Genomic DNA, 20,982 nt, shown 5'->3' with positions numbered 1-20,982 from the left:
CTTCTCGTTGAGCCAGTCACTCAGACAAATAAGTTTCTTTACATTCACAGAAGATAATGCTGCCCGCTTCTGGTTTACATCACCTAAAAGTGAGAACAGGCGTTCGCATGGCACCGGTGTAGCTGGCATAGCAAGATAATTATGTGCCAGATGTGCTAAAGATTCATATGTCCCTTCTTCTTCAATCACCATTGCAGAGGACATGTGTCCATGCTGATGATGGGTTCTGCTTGATAACGATCCAAAGCAGTGCAGACTGACGCATGTTCACTTTCATCATCTGAATCAGATTTAAATTGATTTAAATCACTAGTCAGGAAGACTCGATTTAATCATGGATTTCTACATAAAAGTGCATTCTTATTGGTTGTTATAACCTTAATACATATTCTTCACAACTCACAGATAGATGCAGGTTTCATTTTTAGAAGGTACACACTAGACATTTTTAAGTGATTTATTTTGAAAACTTTTCAGATTAGTTTTACAGCTATATCAGAAAATGAATGATTGTTTGGTTAGTTCATTTACCAAAGGTAATTGAAGCAGATATTTATGAACTCACTAGGAGGTGAACTATCTCCAATTCAACAGGTTAATCATTAATATTTGGAGGATTTTCTTGCCATACTGTATTTGGAGGAGACCACCACCACACAGGTTTTGTTTTATTTAACTAAATTGTTTTATTTAACTAAAACAACAACATTATGATCATTAATGATCTGCAGGATGGTGTGGACTGCACCCTCAGCAAGTTTGCAGATGACACTAAACTGGGAGGAGTGGTAGATATGGTGGAGGGTAGGGACAGGATACAGAGGGGCCTAGACAAATTAGAGGATTGGGCCAAAAGAAATCTGATGAGGTTCAACAAATTCAAGTGCAGAGTCCTGTACTTACGACAGAAGAATCCCATGCACTGGTACAGACTAGGGACCAAATGGCTAGGCAGCAATTCTGCAGAGAAGGACCTAGGGGTTACAGTGGACGAGAAGCTGGATATGAGTCAACAGCGTGCCCTTGTTGCCAAGAACATTAACTGCATTTTGGGCTCTATAAGTAGGAGCATTGCCAGCAGATCGCGGGAAGTGATCATTCCCCTCTATTCGACATCTGGAGAACTGTGTCCAGTTTTGGGCCCCACACTACAAGAAGGATGTGGAAAAATTGGAAAGCGTCCAGCAGAAGGCATAAAAAATGATTAGGGGACTGGAACACATGACTTATGAGGAGAGGCTGAGGGAACTGGGATTGTTTAGTCTGCAGAAGAGAAGAATGAGGGGCGATAATTTACTTGGAGATTGGTCCTGCTTTGAGCAGGGGGTTGGACTAGATGACCTTCTGAGGTTCCTTCCAACCCTGATGTTCTATGATTATGTATTCTGGATTTTCTTCTTCAACAGCAAACATATATTTAAACAAAACAAGCATATGAATTTTTGAATTTAGTTAAAACATTCAAGTATTACTGTGTTGCACTGTTTGCATTTTGCATGCATGCCTCTCTTACCCACAAGTAGAGGAACTTCATTAAAATATTCCCAAACTGGATCTCTTTTATGGCCTTCTGCCATTATAGGTTTTCCCTTCTAGTGAGAGAATGGTAGATCTCAAATCAATGAAGGCTACACTAGAAAGACCTCAAGACTTCTGGAATATGCTGCTCAAACAGTTTCACTTTTGTTTCTACTGTCTGTCCCTCCCTTCTCACATTTATCTCCAGACTTCTTCTCCTTGTCCAGATCTATTCCGCCCCCAACAATCGTCTATTCATTGAACTTTTTGAAACTTTGCACTTTTAGAGAGAGGTAAGGGACTGACTCTGTGTACGCAAATTTGCAGAGGGACAACAGGGTTGAGGTCTGCTATTTCTCACCTCTATATTTTATTTTATTTATTTATTTTAAAGCGTTTTTGCTGTTAACAAGCATGTTATCTCTGGAGACACAAATCCACAGACTGAGAACTGCAAAACTAAGCAACTCTGATGGTATCTTCTAGACTGAACACTGAGTCCCACTGGGTAGATAGAAAGATTAACCTAAATAATCTATACAGAAGCCCCTGGAACACCATAAAATTGGGTCCCTAATCCATGAATTATTGGAATTCATTTACAAAACTTTTCTTAAACATTACATGAATATATTGTCTCATACTATAGAATTAGAATTTATAATCCCTATTCCATGATGAGATATCTTTGAGCTATAATGTATCTTAATTAAAACTATCTTTAGATAGGTTTTTTCCCCAAAAAGCATTTTATCAAAAAAATCCGATTTAAATAAAAAAATTCATTGATTTTTATCCACCCTGGATGCCACCAGCAGAAGGTTGATTTTCTTTTTTGGTGGTTAGGGTTCTCTAGTTTCTGCATCAGAGTGTTGCTCTTTTAAGACTTTTGAAAGCGTGCTCCACACCTCGTCCCTCTCAGATTTTGGAAGGCACTTCAGATTCTTAAACCTTTGGCTGAGTGCTGTAGCTATCTTTAGAAATCTCACATAGGTACCTTCTTTGTGGTTTGTCAAATCTGCAGCGAAAGTGTTCTTAAAATGAACAACATGTGCTGGGTCATCATCCGAGATGGCTATGTGGGTAAAACAGAGCAGGAGACATATTATTCTCCTCCAAGGCATTCAGTCAAAAATGAATGCATTATTTCTTTTAACAAGCATCTTCAGCAAGGAAGCATGTCTTCTGGAATGGTGGCCGAAGCATGAAGGGGCATACAAATTTTTAGCATATCTGGCACGTAAATACCTTGCAATGTCAGCTTCAGAAGTGCCATGTGAACACCTGTTCTCACTTTCAGGTGACACTGTAAATAAGAAGCCAGAAGCATTATCTCTCATAAATGTAAACAAACTTCCTTGTCTTAGCGTTTCGCTGAACAAGATGTAGGACTGAGTGGACTTGTAGGCTCTAAAGTTTCACATTATTTTGGCTTTGAGTGCAGTTATATAACACAAAAAAAATTAATCTACATTTGTAAGTTGCATTTTTCACGATAAAGAGATTGCATTATGGTACTTGTATGAGGTGAACTGAAAAATTACTATTTCTTTAGTATATCATTTACAGTGCAAATATTTGTAATAAAAATAATGTAAAGTGAGCACTGTACACTTTGTATTCTGTGTTGTAATTTAAATCAATATATTTGAAAATGTAGAAAAACATCCCAAAATATTTAATAAATTTCAATTGGTATTCTATTGTTTAACAGTGCGATTAAAACTGTGATTAATCACGATTAATATATTTGAGTTAATCACATGAGTTAACTACAATTAATCAACACCCTAATTACCACTGATAATAGAGCTAGTGCAGAGCATCCACATGGTTTTAAACCACCACTGTTATCTAAACCTGCTCTCAGCAAGTCTAGATGACTTGTTGTTAGCACACTAGCAACGAATGACACCTTGTTTACATTAGCACTCCAACCACAGATACCTGCCCAGTTTTAGTTACAATAACAAGAATACTTCGCTCTGATATGATGTTTTCCATCTGTAGATCTCAAAGTGCTTAATGCTAGCAATAGTTTAGGTACCAGTCTAGACTGGCATATACTTTTTTACCACAGCATTATGGGTTAGATGGCATAGTGGGGGTAACAGCTCTTCCCAGTTTATTCTAGTGTTTCCCTGGTTGCGATTGGTGGGGCTGTACTAGTGCTAGTCTGAAGGTGGCAGAATTGCTAAAAATTCTCAGTGCAGACAGAGCTCAGAGCAAGAGCAACCATAACAGCCATGGAAATGTTGTGCACTTTGCCATCATTTTCATTTGTGGATGGGCATTGCATTACAGGTGTGTGATGGGTTTACATCACCAAATTGCTCCAATGTAGACAAGGCTCAGAACCCCTCTAAAAATTCTCTAAGGCTAAACCAAGCAGGCTGAGTTGAGTAAAGCTGAGTAGGCTACAGCCAAGTGAAAAATTGTACTGCCTCTCCTTGGTCACTCAGCATCACAATTCTTTGTAAAAACAGTCATACTGGTTGTACCCTACAAGCTCTCAACATTGAAGCCACTTACTACTGGGCCCCAGTCAGGGGACTCTACTCTATGAAGAAAGTGTGAGGGGGAAGTCACCTGCTTTCCAGACTCCAGCTGAGCAACAAGGGGCAAAATATTGCATGTCACATGAATTCAAATTAGACTTAACACCAAGAGAAAAATAGCACTAACAATGAGTTAGGCCTGTCTTCCTCATCACCACCTAACATGGCCATTCAAGTTCTCTCAGGAGCATCTATCAGAGAAGCTGAAATGGAAATCAAGCACAGCTCATTATCTGGGACAGATTTCTCAAATTTTTCCTCCTCTCACCTGTCTGAGGAAGGAACTGAACATACAAATAATAATAAAACAGAAGGCATCTAAAAGGAAGGAGAATGACTGAGGGATCTGAGCAAGCAAACTTTTTAAAACTAGGGAACTTTGTATTTAGAGCTTATATATAGCTTTTTACATCTTCAAGGCACTGTACCAGTGCTGAAAAATCTGATTCTCAGAACCCCTCTGTGATGTAGGTAAGTGTATCCTAGAATAGCTTTTTGGAACATCCGGCAGAATGAAATTCAAAATCCCCTCTCCCCAGAGGATATTCCTTAGACATCTCAGCACCAAAAGATACAGCATTTCCCTAAATTTGCATTAATGATGTGTGTAGGCACAAACACACAAAATCCTGGCTTCAAGAAGTAATTTGAACTTTAATAGACAAAAGCTGTGCATTGAGTAAAGGAAAAAAGCTGTCTAATTAAAGGGTGCAATTTTTATTATTCTTCATCTCACCCTTTAATTCAGGGGCAGGCAAAACTTTTTGGCCTGAGGGCCACATCGGGTTTCTGAAATTATATGGAGGTCTGGTTAGGGGAGGCTGTGCCTCCCCAAACAGCCAGGTGTGGCCTCCCCACTTCTTGCCCCCTGACACCTCCCTACCCCCCGGACTCCTGCCCCATCCAAACCCCCCCTTTCTCCCTGTCCCCTGACTACCCCCAGACCCCCTGCCACTGACTGCCCCCCGCCACCACATCCAACCCCTCCTCTCATTCCTGACCACCCCCGGAGCCCCGCCCCTGACTCCCCCCCACTGCTCCATCCGACCCCCGCTCTCCTACCTGACTGCCCCCCCAGGATCCCTGCCCCCATTCAACCCCCCCGTTCCCCACTCTCTGACCGCCCCGACCCCTATCCACACCTCCGCCCCCTGACCACCAGCCCCCAAACTCCCTTGCCCTCTGTTCAACGCCCCCTGCTCCCTTACCGCGCTGCCTGGAGCACCGGTGGCTGATGGCGCTACAGCCACGCCACCCAGAGCACCAGGACAGGCAGCCGCGCCACCTGGCTGGAGCCAGCCATGGCACTGCACAGCACAGAGCACCGGGTCAGGCCGCGGCTCTGCAGCCCCGCCGCCCAGAGCATTGCACTGGCTGCGCAGTGAGGAGGAGGGAACAGCAGGGGAGGGGCCGGTGGCTAGCCTCCCGGGCCAGGAGCTCAGGGGCTGGGAAGTAGGGTAGTTTGCCCACCTCTGCTTTAATTTATGATGTATTTCCCTAAATTTGCATTTGGGAACAGAGCAGATGGGAACTCTTACTCAAAAACATACTATAGGATTCATTAAACCAGATCTGACTGTTTGTCTATTCAGTTTCACACTTCAGCTTTGGCAATAGCCAAAACCTGATGCTTTTGGAAGAAAGTGAAACAACAACAATGCACTTAGAAGCAACTGTGCAATGCTGTACATAACCAAATCTCCCCTGACATAGGAGATTTGATTACCTTAATTTATCTTGCATAGCTACAAATGCTATTACCGGTCATAAAAGTATCCTGGCCTTTCATAAATCTGGCCAGAGCATTTTTCTATAAGACCTGATTAACACAAAGTTAGAATTAAACAAGGTACATGTGGACTTCTTGCAACTACAAAGCCCACTGCCTGTTTTTGAATAGATCCTTTTGTGACAGATTAGTCTCCAATATTATGACCACAGATTTGGATATCACTAATTATAAATACATTTGCATCTCTGTGGTTTCTCTTCGTATAGAATCAATGCTACCACCATCGCATCAACCCTCCTTCCTGCTATTCATTATCTCTGTTTCTCTTTCACCTCACTCTTCTTCATGTAACTGCACCTAAAATATTCTCCCTCAGAGTCTCATTCCACTTCAGATATGTGCTCCCCAGTCTCTCTGCTCCACCCAAACCCGGTCTTGCTTTGCCTAGTTTGTCCTGAAGATAAGCTTAGCTCCCAATGGTCTGCAGAAATGCCCTGCCCATAGTCATTGGTTGGATCAGATGTATTGCTGCTTTTATCGCTCCCAGCTGTTGACAGGGGAACACAGAGCAGTTTTTCGGCAGCTGGCAGAAGGAGGGAGAGGCTGAGCACTACCAATCCTGTGGCTCCCTTGAGTGCTATGAAGCACCTTTGGAAATCAGTGGTGGCTGTGGCACCACGGACCACCAACATCCCTTGAAGCTTAGTTTAAGATTCATTGTCCTAGGTGACATCCTACAGTAAAATCTAGCATTACTAATCTCTCTGCTTGTAGTGGATTGGTTGTGCCTGCTCTCTGATACAGTGCTTACTGTATTTCTTTTTGCCTTTACTGAAAGAATAACTCTACAAATGTGTCAGATGGAATTTTGTTTTGGATTAACAACATAAATATTTAATAGGAAATTTAAAAAAACCTTGCAATGTCAGATCCAATTCATCTTACACAATGCAACTGCCCAGTATAATTTAAAACCACGAAAGGAGGAGTGAAGCAAGGGGTTTGGTCTATTATGAAACAGACTTAGAAATCTAGGAAATTCTGATTGGCTGTTGATGAGGTTGTACAAACCCTATGCTCAGATGTAAACTTCTCCCTCTCTTTTTTATATTAAAAACTGTGCAGGACATAGTTCATATACCTTGCACATGAAAGTGCAGCACATTCCCAGACCTGGAGACCAATGTGTTCCATTGATCCACAGAACAGATGCAACAAGGACAGCACCAAGGCAAGGCTCCCCCCATACTGCCATTTAAAATGTCTCAAACCTAATTTGGTGGGCCCTCTTCTAAAAGTAAGAGGATAGCTTGGTTTCTAGGTGCATTCCAGCCCCAATCCAGCAAAGCATTTATGCCTATGCTTAAGTGCCACTGAATTCAGTGGGACCTAAGTATGTATTTGAAGTGCTTTGGAGAGAAGGGATGGATTGCTGAATTGGGCCCCCAAACCATAGACTGCCTGCCTAGACTGACAACAAGGATGGTATGGGAAACCCTTTATAAGAAGATGGAAAAGGAAACAAATTTGAAACAGTCCCCTGAATATCTGATGGTGATAACTTTCAGTCGCTTCATATCTAGCACAGGGTGGCAAAGGGTCAACATAAAGGGGCAAGATTCTACATTCCATTACAATCCCTTGTGTCCTCAAATTTCTGTTACCTTTTAAACATAATTTAGGTTCTCATGTGACTGAAATTATGGTCTTTGGCCTTGTGTTACTCTGTAGTAAAGGCATGCAATGAAAAGAATCTCCCAGAAATGCACTGTCTGACTAGTCTTACTGCTTAAATATCAGTTAAAATCTATCTTAATATTCCTTTCATAACAAAAGAGAAAATTTTGCTCAGATAGTCCATAAAGTCTGTATTATATAAAAATTCAAATACTCAAATCAGAATTCCGAAGGCATCATCTTACAAGATAGTAAAGGAGAGCATGAATAAGAAAAAAACAGAACACCCTCATCACTGCGGTTCAAATTTTTGAAGACCCTCAATTCAGATTACAGATATAATTTGAAGTAGTTTTACTTTGTGTCTACTGCTGGGAATAAACATACCCTTAACAGACAGGCTGAAGTGAAGCTCCTTCTCCTTACTTACTTCAATAGCAGTGATAGCTTTGCTGCTGCAGCATGGCATTCTTAATTCTGCACAAATAATTGCTATAACAACCACCACAGAAGAGAAGCTTGGCATTCTAAATAGCAGTGCACCTATTTTAAGAATATTGAATCCAAGGGGTTTATAAGCAATATCAGATCACCTCGTTAGTAGGAAATAGTTTCCTTATAATGTCTGGACAGGCCTGAAAACCTCACATTGTGTACATTTTTCTGTAATCATTCTTCACACATTTCATAATCTACTCCTCATCAATTTACAAAAATGGTTAAACATATGTTAATAGAATTTGAAAAAAAAATCACAATATTGACATTACCATACTTAGCATTTAAGTACCATGGCAAAACTCTGATTTCAAAACAATCTTCTTTCCAACTAAACAGATTAGCTTCATGTTACCATGCTATGTTCAAAATCTTCCTCTACCACCCCAATCTTCACAGAAGGTTAATTTCAATATTGTTGATAACTTCCCACTTCTAGTTTTACAGTACTTTCATATTCTGCTCTCTAGAAGACTTAGGGGTTGCCTTTTTTTCCTATTATAGCAGGATGGAAGGGATTGGGGGATTTATTTTGCTTACATAGTAGGGTTTTTAAAGCAAATTTTACATTTGGCACCTGATAGCAGAAATATTAAAATGTATAATTTGGGAATTCAAAGTGAATGGTTGCCCTTAACTGTGTGGAGTTGAAGACGGTACCATACTTCAGATCGCCGGAAGCAGAATGTTCCACAGATCTGCAATAAGCTCTCTGATTTCATATCTGATACCAACAACAACATAATTTCAACACTCTTCCGATACTATCCCTTGGATGTGATAACTCCACTAGTATTGTCATGATTCATTTCAACTTTCTTTTTAATTCTTAGTTCGTAAGAAGAGACTCCCAATCAGAATTTCAAAAACATTAATGATGCGTAAGCAAGATAAGATCCCACAACACTCACCGCCAAACACATCTCCGTTCTGGTAGTTCTTCCCCTTCTGAGCTTCCTCTTCATTTTGAACAGTAGAAACATGCTTGGCTGACGCACAGCCCATAGCTTCATTCAGTCAGCTCCAGCTGGACTGAACCACAAATCATCTCTACAGATGCCTAAGCATTGTTTGAAAAATAATCCACTTCTTGCTTGGTTGTCAAGACACTTCTACCTGCAGATACAAAAGAAAAATATTTCTAAGCATATTGACAGAAAGCCATCATTAAGAAGTTTCCGCTTTTTGGCGATCAGGAAAATATGACAATGGTATTTCAAGGAGAGGAGTGCAGGAAAAAACACCATCTGAAAGAATATACACACAGGGTTTTTTTCCCTGGAACACATATGAGAAATCAGAGACATTTGCTTCTCTTGCTGTTTTTCACGATCTGTCCATCAAGCTAATTTTCTCAGAAAGCTTATTAGTGCTTGGGAACTAATACTTGCAAGTGTCAAACACTGGGTCAGACAAAAAGAAAAGTCCATCAAGATCTTATGTCGCTGTATGGTTGACAGCAGTTGTAGGGAGCATGTTCAGGGAATGTCTAAATCCCAAGTTTAGGATTTGTATACACACAGGAATTGTACTGATTTAAACCTAAATCTGTTTAAAAAAACAATACAAACTGCTGCCTGGGTACTCTTCAAACTAAACCAATTAAAAAAAAGTTTGAACCAATATAAAAGAGAGTCCACACACAAAGCTGCACTCATTTAACTAAATTGATGTAAAAATCACACCTTTAGTTAAACCAGTACAACTCTGCATACAGACACAGAAATGCTCATATGCACTTAAATGCCTATATGAGTATCCAAATGTGGGGGACATACATTCTGGGTATGTCTACACAGCAATTAAACACTGGCGGGTGGCCTGTATCAGCTGACTGGGGCTCAGGCTGCATGGATGTAAAATTGTGGTGTAGATGTTCATGATTCAGGACAGCTGTGGGTGTTTAATTGCTGTGTAGACACATCCCAATTACTTTTATTTCATTTAAAATTATTTCATTTATTTCATTTTCATTTATTTTATTTTATTTATACAATTCAATGTCACTTAGTGGATTATGTTTTCAATCCAGTATTTCTCAGCTATTTATGTTAATAGTTGCAGCCCTGTTTATTTCACATACATCATGATAAAGTTCATCTATAAAGATAGGGCCAATATAAATACAAAATGAGACTGCAAATCCCATTACAGTTCAAAACCTAGACACTGTGCATTGGCCAGCCTCCTTCTGACACTTGACTGTTCATAATTTGTCACCAAAAACTGAACTATATAATTTCATCCACATCTTGAAAAATTTACTGACACAATACTTTTACTGAAAAAAAACGAGGAGTACTTGTGGCACCTTAGAGACGCCTTGGTTTTTTTTTTTTGCTGATACAGACTAAAATGGCTACCACTCTGATACTTTTACTGACACTTTTCTGATCTACAAGTACTATGCCAAGATTCTGAATTCAAAACTCTCCTCTTTCCACTAAACAGATTAGTTTCATGCCCAACGACTGAGCCTACTTTCCAGGGTGGAAAAATAGCTCTGCCATCAAACCCCACACAAAGGCAACCCTCTCTCCTAATTTAATGACTAAGGGCCTTGATTCAGCAAAGCATCTAAATACATACTGAAATCCCATCCCAAACAATGTCTGTTTCCCACCCCTCCGTATACACACTTTCTGTTCATGGTATCCTCTACCTAATCCCATATATTTTTTGCATTCTTTCTCCTCCCTCCCCAATATACCCCCCACCACACACAGATTTCTAACTTACTCAGTCAATTTGTTCTCCTATTACTCCCATCCACCCCCTCATAGGATAGGAAATTTTACCAGACTCTTAGTAGCCAGAGAACTAATGTACTAGCTATAGACAGAAATTGTTCAGAAGAAATGCAACTCTAACCTTCCCTCATTTTCCAGTTGCTACAAGGAAGATCATTTCCACTACTGTACAATATCACCTAGCTTTCAGTTTTGGGTTCCCTCTCCAGTAAAGCTCTAATAAGTTTGCTATAGCTCATAGCTTTCCCAAGCAGCAGTAGAATGAAATGAACCCAATCCCCATGCTAAATAGTGGCCGTGAAAATGACAAGACTATTCAAGTTTTCACTCTGCAGTATCCTAGGCAAGCTTTGAGCAGCAGAGTCACTGGAGTTGTCAGTCTGTGGAATAAGGAAGACAGCACATCCCCAGTTAACCTTCCTTATGCAAAATGTATTCTTTGCCCCCATGAGGACTGGAAACTTACTAATTTTTAAAAGAAAGTTTAGGTTTTGTAATAGATGATGGCTATTGCCTGGAAAAGCTTCCTACTCAGGCAAGTGCCTGAGGCAACTTTTCAAGCCCTGATTTTATCAGTCAGCTCATTAAACACTGCATCGAGGCTAAGGTGGAAGTCCTTTCTGGTGTTCACAACATTTAGATATTACCAGTAAGCATGCAAAAAAGCACCATGTTAATTCCATTCATATACATTGTAAGTATTTAAATAAGAACAATCACAGAAATGAAGATGTAGCAATTTTATTTAAATCATCTTAACTGATCTTACATTCCTGTAACAGAGTGAGAATCATTGCTTATAACAATGTGTATCTGCATTAGTGTGCCCTAATAACTTAAGTGTCAGAATGTTATTTTAGATGAATAGCTTCAAACCCCTCCATTAGGGCATAAGGCTGACGTGAGACAAACAAGCATGAATGAACCAGAATGTGAAATGCTAATCTTCTTGTGAGATGGACCTTGAGAGAGCTGAATGCCATGCCAGCATGCTCGAGTACAGTACATAGTCAAGGATCTACAGCATCAGAGCCTCTGCCAGGTCTGATGACTTAGAGCAGTGGTTTTCAAACTTTTTTTCTGACAACCCAGTTAAAGAAAATTGTTGGATGCCCACCACCCAACGAAACTGGGGATGAGTTGGGGGGGGGGGGGGATGGAAGGGGCTCCAGGTTTGGGGTGACTCAGGGCTGGGGTAAGACATGGGGTTGGGCTGGGGGTGCAGGCTCTGGGTTGGGGCTGGGAATGATGGGTTTGGGGTGCAGGAAGGGGCTCTGGGTTTGGGGGGCACTCAGGGCTGGAGCAGGGGATTGGGGCGCAGGGTTACCTCAGGTGGCTCCAGGTCAGTGGCGCAGCACGGGTGCTAAGGCAGGTTTACTGCCTGTCCTGGCAACGTGGACCGTGCTGCGCCTCGGCAGAGCAAGCTCTCTGTGTGGTTCCCGGCCAATGGGAGTGCGGAGCCGGTGCTCGGGGCGGGGGCAGCGCGTAGAGCCCCATGGGCCCCCCGCCTAGGAACCAGACCTGCTGTTGGCTGCTTCCGGGACGCAGCGTGGTGTCAGAACAGATAGAACTAACCTGCCATAGCCGGGCAGCACCGCTGACAGGACTTTTAACGGCTTGGTCTTAGAGTCTGTCATGAGGCAGGAATAGTTGAGCTGCCCTGTACAGGCATTCTGACTGTCAGAAATCAGTCCAGATGGGTTGAGTTAGTTGTATTTTCCTATGGCAAACAGAAAGAGTGCTGAAGAGTTTAGCAAGAGCTAAAGGCTAGAGGGCTGGATACTCACTGGGTCCCATGTCACTGCCATGGGCAATAAGAGGGAATTGAGGGAGAGTTGTAGCCATCCCATCCTTTATGCCCTCATACAGAAGCATGAGGCAGTACAGGGCACATGCGTCCCTTGAGGATGCACAGCTATTCAAAAGACTAATCTCACGCACGAGTGCCCATGCATCTACTGTGGGATCCACACTGATACATACTCAAAGGATACGTCCTTTTCCCCCCTCTTATGACGGAGTCAAAGGGTGAGAATTTCCAATAGTTGACCCTGTAAGAGAACAGAATGGCTATCCTGCCTCCAAATCTGGATTCCCTAGTTCTGGACCTGTGGTTACTAGAGTATCCTGGGGGGAAAGAGAAGTGGAGAACCAGGCCTGTGATGTTAGTCAGCCAAGTTGCTGCAAGGCGGATCAGGTGAAGTGCCTCGTCAGCAATAAGATCATGGATAGTGAAGGGCTCATTGACTACAAATAACATGTTATCAGTAGGAAGCTACGGTCGTGGCGCTTCTCGTGGGCCCATGTGGCTGACTGCAGAGGACATGTGGCAGCTACCAAGGGTTCATCTTTATAGGCACCGACTGATGTTTCCTCTGACTATTTCTTCCTGGCATGACCTGTATCAAGGAATCATGAAGGTAGGTGTTTGGTGTAATTGGCAATAGTAATGATCCAGTAGTAGGGCTGATGGACTCCCTAAAGGGTCTGAGTTAGATGAACTGTTGATGAAAGTCAGGGTTGGGGTAACCCACACACAGGCAGGGAAATATTTTTGACAACCCTGGGCATTGGTACGTTATGGGAATAAGAAAAATGGCAAAGCTCTTCACCCGAAAATATCCTGTGTCAATCAGCAACAATAGCTCTGGCTGGTCCAGGGCCAGCTCCCATGAGTTCTGGAAAATGGTCTTATCATCCATGACCAGAATGTTGGTGAACGTAACCCGCTACCTCAAGGGTGACTAGGATGAAACAATGAAAACCCCAGAATCTCGGGAAATATCCACAGTGTTTCCGTGGGAGAAGAGAACCACAACAGAGTTTTATTCTTTTTACACTCAGGTAGCATACACCAACCTTAACAACGAGAAGGGCTGTGAACCAAAGCACACAATAGTTAAACAGAGTAACTAGAACACGGCATTTTTTTTTTTTTAAGATTAGAGGAAAGGACAATAAATGTAATGGTACCTATAAATAAAAATACAAATAGATGATCATTGGTCTGCCTGTCCATCTGCTCTGGTAAGCAATAAAGTGAGTTAATAAATAAGTACCCTAAGAAAAGTTTGCTATTAGGACTGAATATTTCCTAAATCCTTAGTAACCTTGGACTGTTAACATGATTACAAAGTGGTAAAAGGGCTCAGAGAAACAGATACCTACTATGACACTGAGGCAGTATGGAAAACACAAGGATAGCAAGCATTGTTCCAAGCATTAATTTTGCAGAACATACATAATCCATGATACATGACACCTTGCAATGATCAAGCTTTCTTGATACTGCCTCCATTATCACCGGTGACAGCGGGAAGCAAAGTGACCCAGCCCCAGCCCGCTCTGCTCCCCCAGCTCCCAGCCCCGTTGCTTGGGGGAGGGGGCTTGGAGGAAGGGGTCAGGCCTGCCCCCGCACTCACCAGCAGCAGCAGCGGGAAGCGGAGCAACGCAGCTAGGAGCTGGCGGGGCGGAACGGAGCTGGCTGGGGCCAGGTCACTCTGCTTCCAGCCGCCGCCGCTGCTGGTGAGTGCAGGGGCGGGCCCGAACCCTTCTGCCCGCTCCAGTACCCCCGGTAATCCCACAGGCCGCGTCACTTGAGGGAAGGGGTGGAATGGGGACGGGGGCCGAGCGGGGGGGCTGGAGCCAGTGCCGCATATGCAGCATGCGGCTACTTAGGGCACCATGAAATTTCGTGCCCCAAATTATGTGGTGCCATACGCAGCTGCATATGCCTAAGGATGGCCCTGCGTTTCTCTCTTTTCTCGCCCCCCAACGCAATCTTTCTTCTCAGTCTTTTTCTGTCTGTGTCCTGGGATTCCTCTAATTGATTTCCTCTTTTAGTACCTCTCAAAAGCCCTGCATATAAAAATGATCTTCCCTCTGGTCAAGGAAGGCTGGACAAACTTCTCTTTGTAGCCCACAATGCTGCTCCTTCAGTTGGTCAAAGGGAATCATTGATGAGCAATGCAAGGCATTCCTTCCCTCCCGGGGGGTGGGGGTAAGGGTGTGGGGGGGAGGATAGACTGTTTTCACAATGTTCTTAAATGACTTTTCTAGTGATCTTTCTTTGGTTTCTCTATAGTGCTTATCACCATAGACTCCAAGTTCCTGGTGGCCCAGGAAAGGGAAGGAGTGAAATAAAGTAAAAGCTGTATCATCTGGCACTTTATCAACTGGAAAGCTCTATTAACTGACATTTCTGATATCTCCCAATACAAATCTTCAATCTAGTAACCGGGACTAGTATACTGCCCAGGAGGTTATGCAATTGCACAATCTGCACTCTACTTTTATGCAAAAGAGGCAGAAGACAAGTAAGCAAGCTGATCTCAGGGATTTATTCAAAAAAGCAGCTTCTAGGATGAGTCATAGGGTCATTACAGATTCAGCCCAATCTCCTACACCTTCTACATCTACAATGATAATTGATGTTGATAAGGATGACCCTGAGGCACTGCAAGATCCTGAAGTATCTTCTGAATCAAAAAAATATTAAATTATGTTCAGTATAGTTTTAGTGTTAAGTGTATTTTTAATGATCTAGGTGTATGCCGGGCACTGTCCATAGTGATATGTAGTGTCATAAGATAACCTACTGTATAAAAAACTTCACCTGTATATACCTAAGTGCTTCAAGAAACCAACCACTCTGCAGTGCAGTACTGCTACTGGATTTGTGAGTACCTGTATGCTATTTTATCCTTTATTCATTTTATTGTATTCTAATTCTTTGAAAATTGGTATTCCATTGGTGAATATAACTTAGTTAACTGGAATTCCCCCCCCCACCCCATGTCCCCAACATGCCGAAAAACAAAGCTTTTACTGTAGTACATATTTTAGAACATATTTAGTCTCTGCTACTTTCCTCCCCTTCTTTTGTCGGTCTCTCTTCTCCTTCCCTCTCCATTTATTTGACTCTTCCTAATACCAGTACCTATGATAGCACTCAACTAATCCCAGAGATGCTGGAAGGAGCAGAATGAAACTGACATGATCATCAGTTTCATTCTGCTTTTCCTGCTGGAGCTTCTGAGCAAACACTAGGGCAGCATGGGAGCAAAAGGCACTATCCTACCTCAATGAATTCTCTTGCAGAGTAGTTTTTTTAAATACCATGGTGAGTCCCACAAGTAAACTAGATTCCCATAATTCTGTACCAAAAGTTGAAAACTTTGCAAGGTATATCTTGTTTCCCATAACTTAGATAAGGGTTAGGGTCTCATGGAGCAACTCTAAAACTGAATAGAAAATGCTTAACAGAAGAATTTGCAAGTGCTTCTGTATTTGTTTTAGTCTTTGTTTACTGCACTGAGATAGACAGATCTACATTTTATGGGGGTTGCAAACATACTAAGTTTCCTCCCATATTGACCACTCAGGAAACCAGGTGATAATTTCACAACGCTTTAGAGATCACATAGCAGTAAGTGCTGAACAAGTTTACAAGGAGAAAAAAACAAGTTTAAAAACGAGAGACCACATTAGCTTCTTGTAACAGTTCAGCCAGTGAAAAACCCAAGCATTTGCTGCTGTTAATTAGATTTGTTCACTGCAATACACAGACCAGTTTGATTTTAATTTTGAAGAAAATATTTTTAGAACTATAAAGCAACACATATATCTGTGTTTGCACTGAATGAAGGAAGGACCTTGGGAGTCACAATGAGGGATCTGCCCCATTTTCCTATCCTTGATCAAAGTCTATCCCCCTTCCTAAATTGCCCTAGACTGTCTGTGCCAGGAAAGATTTTTTTAATTGACTAAAAGTTCTGTCGGAGGCAGACAACCATAATTTTTGTCTTTGGAATGCACCAAATGGCCTATGTTGCCTTTAAAAAAAAAAAAACCTGTGTAAAGTCTGAGGCCTTTTTCTGCAGCCATATTAGGAGAGCAACAGCCATGAGCCAAGAAACAGAAAGTCACATCCTCACTCTCCATCTAAATGACATTAAAACAATGTAATATCAGTTTGTTAAGAAGGCGATCCTGTGCTAATAGTACCCGCTGCCACCAGATAAAGAAACAGATCTTCAGATGTTTAAAGAAAACTTTCTTTGATTGCATTCTGTCTGGCAAGGAATCACTTATCAATAAGGCTGTGAGTTTGTCACAGTATTGGACCACTGTGCCCCCCTGCAGCAGAGTCTGGGTGTGGGAGGAGGCAGGGGCTGGGGCATGGGATGGGGTGAGGCAGGCTCTGGGTCGTGCTTACCTGGGGGCTCCCTGGAAGCAGCAACATCCCCCTCACTCAGCTGCTAGGTGGAGGCGTACCCAGAGCGCTGGCTTCACAGCTCCCATTGGCTGGGATACTTTAGTAAAATGATTGGTTATGGTGCAGAAGTTGGAGCCTCTGGATGACCTGATCCTGACTAGCCAGCAGTGAAAAGTTTGTCTGCCTTATTGAGAGTGGGGAGCATTGTATGCTTAGCATGTCAATTCTATTTTGGTGATTGTTAATAAATAGAGGTTAAGAATATTATTGTGTAAAGCTCTTTCACTGGTAAAAGACCCTGCAAACCCAAAGAGTGTAAGGTTACGCCTTAAGCTCACAGAAGGGTAAGGGCGGGTGCCTAAATTCACAGGGTTATGCCTTGAGCCTGAGGAACAGGGTAAAGGTGGGTGCCCTAGAGTGTGAGGTTATGCCCTGAGCCCTAGGAATGGGGTAAGAGTGCCTAAATTAATTGGGTTATGCCTTGAGCGCTAGGAACTGGGTACAGATGGGTGTCCCTAGGGTGGGCGGGTAACACCTGGACTTTATTCCCTGCTTCCCTTTGCAAACAGTCAAACTCACACTGTTAGCAGGCAACATAAATAAGCAGGAAAAAATGTTACAATGTAATCACGTAGATGGCAGGCCTTTATTCCATTTCCTACATCGTGTCTTAAAAACACACTATGATCTGTTGTGCATTTAAATTAGTCTCTTAAAATAAACCATTAAACAAGTATTCTGTGCAATATATTTAAAGAAAATCCATTCTATGACATAAGCAGCAACACAAGGGGACAAAGACTAGTCAAAGTGAATAATGGTGTTCCTTTCCTTTGAATGCAGAATCATGATACGCTCACCTTGACTCGTTTATGTTAATAGCCACGAAATGCAGCATCTTCTTCCTCTATGAAATCTGGTTGTTTCCATGATGCTATGTTCCCATGTTTATTGCCACATTTCACTACCCTATTGCAAACACCATATTGAGCCCTGCTAGATGAATCCTGAAGGATGATCTAGCCAATTATACAAGGAGAAAACTTTACTATACAAATACTATCAGCAATAACGTGAAAGGAAAATACAGGGAGAGGTACAGCACAGTTTAATAGGATTTTGCTAAAATTGTATTAAAAATCATCCCCAGTATGGTGGGAGATTGTTGGAAAGACACTTTGCATTTACCCCATCAGCGAAACTATGCTCAGTGCAAAACACATCTCAAGAACATTGTGATCTTAAAGTTAAGGAGAAAAAAGAAACAAAATACACAAGCAGGTTGGCTAGATTTTGCTAGCTGGGAGTGAACTGGCTTGATTTAGTGCCTCTAATTAGTACCTCTGTGTTGTTTGTTATATTACTTGATGCAGTTGGTACCATTGCGCCATGGAGGCCCATCATACTGTCTTTATGAGCAAAATGATTTGTCCCATTGTTTCGTCTCATATCCTTGTTTCACAATAAACATTTCCTCAGTACATATTTTTGATCCATTAAGCTGCAAATAATCATTTCTGAATATAAAGTATGTTGGCTGCAACTATGATGTTATGTCAAGGGAACATTTTTTCCTTATTTAGTCCACTAAATGCCATATGTACTAATGAGTCCCTCCATAAAGATTTCATTATGTCCATGATGAGATATGACTGAAAGGAGTATCTTCCTCTACTTATGTCACGATAATCCCACTATTTGAAAATGAAAACTCACAAGCAAAAAAACTCAAAATTCATGAGCACGAAAAATAGATTATAAAACCAATGACTGTGGCAGTTTGCAAAAAAACCACTGAATAAAAAAAGCTACTATTGTTTTATTTTATCTATTTATACAATATCCCAAATGCTGGGTGGTGTTGAGATGTTACAAAATAATTGATCATCATCAACAAGAAAGTCAGTCAATCGCTTACCTAAAGTCAGAGCAGATTTTTTTTTAAAGTGACATGGCTTTTACAACACATTCTCTCTTGAAAGTTTTTGTTTTTTTTTTTAATTCCCAGAAAATTAATACATCAAGGAATTGGAAGGTGGTGAAGATCTTACAGGATGATGAATTGGTGATAACACAGTAAATTTAGTTTGGTCTATGCAAACTGGAAATATGATGCTTTGGCAGTACCCAGAGAGAAACCAGAATATGACAACAGTATATTTCATCTGTACTTCCCATTCCTCCTTACAATTATTGCATTTGGTATGGTATATCTGTATCATGTAAGAGGTGTTTATACTTCCAGACTTTCAAAAGGATTGGACATTTATCCTATCTTTTTTTTTCTCTTTCAATCAGGGTATTTGGCACCTTTGTCAATCTAAATTGCATGAAAAGAAGCTAAAGTACATTAAATACCTTCCTATCAGTTCTTGTCCACATAAGCAATTGCTGTAGCTATCACAGGATGTTATGGAATCATGAAACTCTTGGGGACATCTCCACCTGCTATGAAAAAAACATTTGAGAACTTCTGTGTCAGAGGTAGTAGGTTACACCAAGACACCTTCTACCCCACCACAGAACAGTTTCATGAAAGAAAGATTCTTGTTTTGTTACTTGACTTCAAAGGATTTTTGGAAGCACGCAGTATCTACAAAAAGAAAAGGAGTACTTGTGGCACCTTAGAGACTAACCAATTTATTAGAGCATAAGCTTTCGTGAGCTACAGCTCACTTCATCAGATGCATATCGTGGAAACTGCAGCAGACTTTATATATACACAGAGAATATGAACCAATACCTCCTCCCACCCCACTGTCCTAGCTAGGTATTGGTTCATATTCTCTGTGTATATATAAAGTCTGCTGCAGTTTCCACGATATGCATCTGATGAAGTGAGCTGTAGCTCACGAAAGCTTATGCTCTAATAAATTGGTTAGTCTCTAAGGTGCCACAAGTACTCCTTTTCTTTTTGCGAATACAGACTAACACGGCTGTTACTCTGAAACCTGTCATTATGCAGTATCTACAGTAGCTACTAGCTTGTGTAACCTGCTTAGGCCAGCAAGATATAGCAAAACACACACATATTATGTTACACAAAAAGCTCTTGCTAATACTAATAGCAGATAGGGGGCATGAGCCATTTATAGCTGATAACTTTTTTCTAAGGCATGTTTCTGAAGGTCACTCATCTTTATGCAAATCAACATTTCAGAGGAACTTATTTTCCTAAGCTATCACTCTGCTACCTGGTACTTAGCTTATCTGTGTAAACATTATGTAGTGTCTCCTCACATTATTTCAAAGTTACAAGAAACCTTTCCACCCTATAGCAGGGAAAAAAAGGTGTAAATTCAGCTCAATGCTTAAACAGAGCCTTTCAGATTTTTTTAGTGAAGTCATAATGTGGATTATTATTTTGAGACTAAATGATTAGGGTATTCAGGAAAAGAAATAGTGTTATGCCCAATCACATTGTCTGTCATTCAGTTGGCTTAACCCTAAAACAAGACTGAACTGTGCGGTAACCTCAACAGCGTCACCAAGAGTAGTCCATTAACTATAGAAACAAATTTGGGGGGAAGATTAACATCAAGGTTGCGACAGAACAACTCTTCTCTCTCATCTGGCTCCATTATAACTGTGCTCTACAAACTGCACGCTAGATTTTCATCTGCTTCCAGACTCAATTCAAGGTGTTGGTTCTAACCTCTGAAGCCCTGCTTTGCCTTGGACCTAATTTCTTGAGGGATTGTTTCTCTCTTCATTAGGGTGACAAACCAACCATCACATGTCCCTGTCAAATCAAAACAGAGCACACTTTTCCATACATTTCATCAGTAATCATGCAAAGCACCATATACACCAATACACGTGGTACAATTTTACACGGTGACACCGGGGTCTGTTCTTTTTAAATAATCGTTATACTGTATTTTGCCCCCCATACAGTTTTTTTTATTTCCTTGAAATGCAGTTGGTCACCCTCTTTTCCATGTACCACAATGATGGCTGAGATCACCATATGAATTGCTTTTTCTAACAGTTCTTAGATGTGCACTCAGATGCAGGGCACGCTCTATGGAG

General features: G+C 41.4%; 1 protein-coding gene across 6 annotated transcripts in view; it reads right to left on the bottom strand.

The window, feature by feature from the left end:
• C8H1orf21 (chromosome 8 C1orf21 homolog) overlaps nucleotides 1-20,982 on the bottom strand; it is a 195,609-nt gene that overhangs the window by 114,670 nt on the left and 59,957 nt on the right. For 5 of the 6 annotated variants that reach the window (XM_073356659.1, XM_073356656.1, XM_073356662.2 and 2 more), the window contains one exon: nucleotides 8,895-9,099. In XM_073356659.1, the coding sequence (XP_073212760.1) occupies nucleotides 8,895-8,988 (94 nt within the window). In that variant the 5' untranslated portion in view covers nucleotides 8,989-9,099. Of the gene's footprint in view, nucleotides 1-8,894; nucleotides 9,100-12,308; nucleotides 12,454-20,982 lie in introns of all 6 variants that reach the window. The other variant, XM_073356657.1, reaches the window with a different exon arrangement.

This window comes from Lepidochelys kempii, chromosome 8, assembly GCF_965140285.1.
Source record: "Lepidochelys kempii isolate rLepKem1 chromosome 8, rLepKem1.hap1, whole genome shotgun sequence".
NCBI classification, from domain to species: domain Eukaryota; kingdom Metazoa; phylum Chordata; order Testudines; family Cheloniidae; genus Lepidochelys; species Lepidochelys kempii.
Note: the sequence above shows the minus strand (reverse complement) of the source record. Positions and strands in the feature narration are given on the sequence as shown.